At 39.4% G+C, this 7,805-nt stretch overlaps 1 protein-coding gene across 1 annotated transcript; it reads left to right on the forward strand.

Moving 5' to 3' along the window:
- The first annotated feature begins 528 nt into the window (after window positions 1-528).
- On the forward strand, window positions 529-3,252 carry zic3 (zic family member 3 heterotaxy 1 (odd-paired homolog, Drosophila)). Its single transcript, XM_060926929.1, has 3 exons — window positions 529-1,504; window positions 2,305-2,468; window positions 2,892-3,252. Exons 1-3 carry the CDS (start codon window positions 529-531, stop codon window positions 3,072-3,074), a joined length of 1,323 nt encoding a protein of 440 aa, XP_060782912.1. The 3' UTR covers window positions 3,075-3,252.
- The last annotated feature ends 4,553 nt before the right edge of the window (window positions 3,253-7,805 follow it).

Raw genomic sequence — 7,805 nt, forward strand, 5'->3', positions numbered from 1 at the left:
AATGAACCGAAATAATGCCGCGCTCATTTACCTGCAAAAAACAACAAAACCGACCAATCACATTTAACCGCTGAAACCAACCGCTAGTTTCAATCCCAAACGGTGCCAATCAACCGCCATCGAGCCAATGAACGTCTTCCATGACTGCCACGTGACCAAGAGGGAGTCGTATTCTCATTGGACACCGTAGACCTGCCTCCCGAACTCATTTATGTGCAAGGAGTGAGTGATTGACTTTATCAGTCCAAGGACATCATTCATCTGCAAAGGGGGGGAAGTTTGATCCTCTTTCTCACGGATCCCTTCACGGGAGTTTCTCACCCCCTGCTCGCCGAGCCTGGGACTATTATCTGACGTTTTCATTATTTTTAACGTGAAGTATTCAGCTTATTAGATGTTCTATGTGAGTTTAGATGAGATTTTTGCTTTCACCACGGGCGTGATTTAACTTTACTCTAGTAAACCTGGGGTTTCAAATCTCCATCCCTGTTCTTCTTCGTTTAATTCTGTTGGCTGAGCCCCATCACTATGCTCCTCGATAGTGGTCCCCAGTTTCCATCGCTTGGAGTTGGAGGCTTCGGAACGCCGAGACACCATGAGCTCGGGAACCGAGAGTCCGGACTAGGGCTCAATCCCTTCGCGGACTCGTCCCATTCAGCTGCGTTTAAAATTAGCTCTGTTACACACGATATCGCCCCGAGCCAGACATCGGCTTTCACCCCGCAAGCTACCGGATATGCAGCTGCGCTCGGACACCACCATCACGGAGGACAGGTCGGTTCTTACGGTGGTGGTGCGTTCAACTCCACGCGAGATTTCTTGTTCCGAAACCGGAGCGACTCGACGAGCGCAAGCGCGCAGCACGGGATCTTCGCCGCTTCTGCCGGGAGTCTCCACGCACCCCCTGGAATCTCGGACAACCTTCTGTTCCCAGGACTTCACGAGCAAAGCGTGAGCCATACTTCTCCTGGAGGACACGTAGTGAACGGACAAATGCACATTGGTTTGCGTGGGGACCTTTTCGGGCGGCCGGATCCGTATCGCCCTGTTCCGAGTCCGCGCACGGATCCGTACGGCGCCGCTCCGCTCCACAATTACAATCACCCCATCAACATGAACGTGGGGATGAACGTGCCCACGCACCACGGGCCAGGCGCCTTCTTCCGCTACATGCGGCAGCCGATAAAACAAGAGCTGTCCTGCAAGTGGATCGACGAGAACCAAATAAACAGGCCCAAAAAAACTTGCGACAGAACTTTCAGCACCATGCACGAGATGGTCACGCATGTGTCCATGGAGCATGTTGGTGGGCCCGAGCAGAGCAACCACGTTTGCTATTGGGAAGACTGCCCAAGAGAAGGGAAATCGTTTAAGGCCAAATACAAACTAGTGAACCACATCAGAGTGCACACCGGAGAGAAACCGTTCCCTTGTCCTTTCCCTGGTTGCGGGAAAATTTTTGCAAGATCAGAAAATTTAAAAATTCACAAGAGGACTCATACTGGTAGGTTTCCATTCTTCCTTATTCTGCTTAGAAGAGCTACATTTTCAGAAGGGGGGGGGGGGGGGGGGGTACATAAAGTTAAAGTTTTGAGGGGGTCCCCCCACCACCCTCTATTAATTCCTGGCACAACACTTCGGCCTACAAGGCCGCATTATTTTCGTCTTGAGAAGCTGAGTGAATTACTTAAAGACAATCTTTTTGGAGGGGAAAAAAGTGACTTGGTTGTGTCCAGGACAAGTGCTGAATTATTAATGCATAAATATTAAACAAGATTCATAAGATATAGCCAAAGATGTTATGTTGGCAGTGAATTTGTGAATAGTTGTGATAATCCTGATCCTTGTGGCTGAAAGTTGTCAACAGAATGTCTGTTCGGTCAGTCCAGGAAAAGAAGAGAAAAACGTGCGAAGGAGACAAATTTTATTTAGTCTGATGGCCCCTGGATGGGTATGTGTCAGAATCACTGACCCGTTACTTCTGAGAATCACACGCAATGTAAAGCAAGCTGTTGAAAACGGCTACAGTTGGCAATTAGATTACACCGAGTCTTGTTTAGCTATGAGAAAACATTTTACAGCAGCAAACGTTCATGTAAGTGTTATGCAGTGTTAAAAACCAATTCAGTTAGCCTAAGGAACTATTTATGAATAACAAAAACCGGCCTTCCTATGTTACAATACCAGGGTGGCAAAGCTATACAGGGTGGCCTGTTCACAATGATTGAATATTGCTCGCTTTCGTTGAACGTAAACAGTATATAGAGTACACTTTCAGACCCCATTGTTTACCCTGTGTTTTAGGCGAGAAGCCGTTTAAGTGTGAGTTCGAGGGCTGCGACAGGCGCTTCGCGAACAGCAGCGACAGAAAAAAGCACATGCATGTGCATACTTCTGACAAGCCCTACATCTGCAAAGTATGCGACAAGTCCTACACGCACCCAAGCTCACTCAGGAAGCACATGAAGGTAACTGCCTATTCATCTTTCTATGTAATAATGGGACTAGAACAGATAGTTCATCTGTTCAACTTGACAAATTATATAGGCCTACACTGAGAGCTTCATACCTTTATTCCTCATTGGCTTGAAAGGTTATTGGCTATATAGTCCTAATATACCTGCTTTCACAGGAAATCTCAAGCCTAAATAACGCATGAGCGCGCGCGTGTGTGTGTGTGTGTGTGTGTGTGTGTGTGTGTGTGTGTGTGTATATATATATATATATATATATATATATATATATATATATATATATATATGCATGCTTGAGATTTCCTGTGATAGCATAATTGCCTATGCAGGTACAATACTTATGTATTTATACCACGTTTTTATTTTTTAATAAATGGTTGTTGTTGTTGTTTTTTTTTTTAATAAATGTCATCAAAGGTCCACGAGTCACAAGGTTCGGAGTCGTCTCCAGCAGCCAGCTCCGGGTACGAGTCCTCCACGCCGCCTGTGCTGGTTTCAGCGAACTCAGAAGATCCAACCAAAACGCCTGAAACAAGCGTGCAAAGCGCATCAACACACAGCGACGCTTTAGCGCCCAACTTCAACGAATGGTACGTTTGAAGATCCGACTAGACTCTTATTGCGGACCAAAAGGTTCAGGCAACCTTTAAAAACACAAACCACTATTCACACCACAGTGAACAACACAAAGAGCTGAGAGTTCGCCCCAGCAGGCCTCGTCCGTGTCTCAGGATCCAAAATCTGACTTTTATTCCGAGATCGAAAGAAGAAGAAGAAGAAAAAAACAAACAAACAAAAACAACAACAACAATAAATAATGAAACTTTTTATGAATAAATAAAAAATGTTTTCTGTTTAGTTTTCAGATTACAGATAATTATTTTATTTTTAATTTTATGTATTTTATCAAAAGTTTATTTTAAAAATAAACAAAACTGAAATAATATTTCACGGTGTTTTTATAGCTATCGGTGACGTCATTGTCGCCCTTTGATTGTTAAAACTTCAGACAGTCTTACGAAATGTGCCAAAGTCTTTGTCTTGAACTTGAACAAGAGCAGCAACAAGAAAAAGAAAAATAAGTATATAGCCTAATCGTGAATGTATTTCCTTGTTTGATGGAGTCGAATCTGTTGTCCACGTCTGTTTTGAAATGGAGAAATGTGGTAGTACGATTGTTACCTTTGACTATGATATTGCCTTTTGTTAATAACGATGTAAATACGTATCCATGATGCCATATTTATCGATTTGTAATTTAATTATCGGCACACACACAAAAAAAGAGCCGAACCTTAAATGATATTTATGGAAATGTTTTCTAACAAGATTGTACAGTGTTGAGTCAGAAATTGATCATTTTAACATTGAAGCAAGGTCATAGACTCTAAAACTTCCTTGACGCGATTGTAACTTCTCTCTTTTTTTAACCAATAAACGTGTCTTATTCTGGATCAAAAAATATCAGCTATGAATATAATGAATTAACTTTTTCTTTCCTAAAGTTTATAATATTGTATAGATTATTCCAATTCCTTTGAGCTCTTAAGGATACTGATAGAGCGAGCAAACAGGCAAACATTTCTTAAGTGACTGATAAATAGATATAAAGTGATAATTACTTTTGTGTATTTTTTAAACTCTTAGAAAGGAGTATACATTACCATAAGGAACTACTAGGGACAAATTGGAGAGGCCCATTAGCCAGTTCTTCACTGGCTACTCACATTTCGATATTCTCAGCTGTGTTATGTAACAGCATTTAGCTTTCATCCATTATTTTGTTTTTAACTCAAGTGTTAAAACCCCAGATTTCCAGGGCAAAGCCCAGCCACTTGAGTCAATATAGTATTGATGGTTACAGTACTGTATGTTTTATGTTTCCAGCAAGAACTGTCACAGCAGAGTAATCGCAAATAAAACTACTTATTTTTTCTTTTTTTCCCCCTGTCTGTCAGTTTGCATTGCTTTAAATTTAGGCTAGTTCCTATGTGAATATAAGAGTGTTCGTCATGAGTACTGTCGTGTTACATATGGAGCAATACACATTTGGTCGTTTTACGTGAATAACATTTCCAGTTGAATTATGTGTGGAACAACAGTTTAGTCTTAAGAAGTTTAAAAAAGAAAAGTGTTTTAAGGGGGAAATTTTGCTTAGTGGCACCAAGAATTACAGCGTTGCATCGTGTGTGTGTGTGTGTGTGTGTGTGTGTGTGTGTGTGTGTGTGTGTGTGTGTGTGTGTGTGTGTGTGTGTGTGTTGTAAGGGATTAAATCTTATGCATTCACAGATTTATTGTGCTTTCGACTTCAGACCACCAGCAGTTTTGAAAACAAGCTGTATTAAATACAGTACCTCGCAAAGTACAGTGATGTATTGAATACTTTTATTTAAAAATGTAATAAATATGTTTTATAAACTATTTTCTATACCTTGGTTTAAAAAAAAGTAACCTTTATTTCAGCTACCCTCTGTGTATCAGCCGTAAACTCAGCAAATCTTGAATGTGAGGTTGTAACACCTGAAGACATTATTCCTGAAGAGTAAATGTATCCATAATAAACTGGGACATTATACCACAATCGGGGCAAGCAATGCGATTTCAAAGAGTCGATTAGTCATTTAGCAAACCATGTCATTTTTCGAGCAGTCCTATTTGTTTGTTTGTTTGTTTGTTTGTTTGTTTGTTTGTTTGTTTGTTTGTTTGACAAACTATAAATGAGGGGGAAAATGTGAAATTTTGAATAAGATTAAAAACGTTACAAAATGAGACAAATGTCTGAATTCATCTCTTCTTACACGATTTTGTTTTATCAGATCTTAGGCCTACATCTTACTCTAGTCCTCCCTCTGCTCTGTGTTTCTTCTGAGTGTGCAATAGACTTGAACTTGGCAGTGAGTAAGACGCCATCTTAGCATCTCGCTTCTTAAAGGGGTGGAACAAGTTTGGGTTTGTCGACACAGCGTGCTGTGTTTTCAGTTTTCCGTTAACAGAGATATCCCTAAGACCTTTAAATGGGTTATGTGGGAACATTTAACAAGTTTCATTTAGAGCTGGAGCCTAATGTTCTGGCACTGTGGCCTATGAGAAGTGTTTCAGCACACATACAGGAGACCAAAGGGGAATAATAACAAACGTCAAAGTGGTGACAATTTATTTAGTCTCAGATAGCATGCTGAATTATTGACCATTTAAAACATGCAGAATCAAGATGTATACATTCTAAACATGGCATAATCTAATCGAATAATAATAATCTGCAAAATATTAGGATTGGAATTGAATTAAGTATGTCAAAGCTTTTTTTTTAACCATAAACATGAATTAATTTTTCATTACTACAATTATGTTCTCCCTCTCTCTCTATCAAGCGCACACTTTTGTTCCTGCCCAATTTTATTTTAACAGACACGCGTACAGGCAGCGTGACGTCATAACATGGCGCTGCTGACGCCACTGAGTTTCAAGTAAAGACTGAACTTGACCAACAGACCTTAGTGCCGGATCTGATAGTAAGAACCAGACTCTTGTGTAAGCTATGCATCTGGTGTTGAAAACTATACGAAATATGAACGAAAGCAACATGAAAAGACCGAGATTTCGCCTCATGCCACAAAAAGAAAACCATGAAACCCCGCTTTCTGTGGCTTCTCAAAGGGATTAGAAAGCTTTGGTAATCACGTGGTAGGACTTTTGTACTAGCAAAGTAGTTGCTCGGACAGAGGTCATGTAGAGCAAGGTATTTGAGAGAATTGTATAGGAGACCTACACTAAATGGTCAATTAAATAATAATGATCAGTTTTAAACTTTGGGTCAATCAAAATAATATCCTAGAGATTAGGCTGGTCAAGATAAAAATCTTGAAAAATGTTTACTAACATGTCCGTGTTGGTGTTTCGTGGGGGGAAAAAAAAACCCGAAAATAGCTTAGCAGCAATAGCTTTCTGCTTCCCTGAAACCTCACTCAGTCTTGTAGAGTCGAGGAAGTGTAAGAGATAAACCACACAACCTCATTTCATCACGAACCTCATTTGGCGATTTTAGTCAGTAAAAGCTAGCTAAATGACCTGGCTGAACATCCTGTGATTCATTTATACACATTTCCTGTGATACACTAACCCAGTTTCCTCCACTGCGCCTTCTCTCCTTAACCCCATGTGAAGCGCGCGCGCCTTAAATTGTACAGTGATGTCATGTGATTCTGAGCCGAGGGCGTTTCATACAGTCAGGGGCATACTGGGTCAGCTGGACCAGCAGTGTGTGAGTTCAGTTCCTTAATGTATACAAAGCAACCGAAATATAATCTAAAATCAATTTTACTAACCTATTATTTAAAAACAAAACTAACAAACAAGGCTGTCAAAATGCCCCAGTGCTCAAGAACGTTATGATAAAATATAGTGGCTGCAAAGAAATAATACATTTGTTTTGTTCCATATGTTTATCGACATAATCTATAATTTAAAGATACAGCGTTCACAACATACGATTTTATTTTCTTTTATTTTTTTACGTGTACTCTCAAAGTTTTAGCTCCCGTCCAGGTGCATATGTAAAAGCTTAACTTGACTGAGCTATTTATACTACTTCCAAACAGCGAATACAGAACTGAGTCATCTCAGCCCTGAAATTCTCCTCTTGTTATTCAGTTATTAATGTTAATTGTTGTCTGACTCATATTGTTACTTCGGATTCTTCAGTAAATTTCATTAGAAAGGCGGATTCCGATGGGTCGTGAGAGGTGAAAAGCTTAACCTGCTTTATTTCGCTTTAATTATTATTGATGCCTATTCACCTACAAGGAAAGTGTTGAACAGGCAAAGGTCCTGATTGAATTTCTGCAGTGATGGAAGTCTGTTTGAATGGTAAAGACGAGTTACAGTGCTTATTTAGCCGAGGTCGCATCAGTGGCTCGTAATATATATATATATATATATATATATATATATATATATATATATATATATATATATATATATATATATAAAATTACTGACAAAATAAAAAACGTAAAAAGCAAAATAAATACATAATAGAAAATAAGTCCGATCTAAAGCCCTTAAGGGTCTTCTGGTGTTTCTACAGGGACGTTCTTACAAATCAGAAAATGCACCAAGTAAACCCATATATATATATATATATATATATATATATATATATATATATATATATATATATATATATATATATATATAAAACTTCCTTAAACTTTCCAAATAACTCTTGAATGTTTTTTTAATATCACACACACACACACACACACACACACACACACACCCTTCTATATACGGTATGTCCATGGTATTTTAAACAGATATTCATCAAGTCTG

This window comes from Neoarius graeffei, chromosome 8, assembly GCF_027579695.1.
Source record: "Neoarius graeffei isolate fNeoGra1 chromosome 8, fNeoGra1.pri, whole genome shotgun sequence".
NCBI lineage: Eukaryota > Metazoa > Chordata > Actinopteri > Siluriformes > Ariidae > Neoarius > Neoarius graeffei.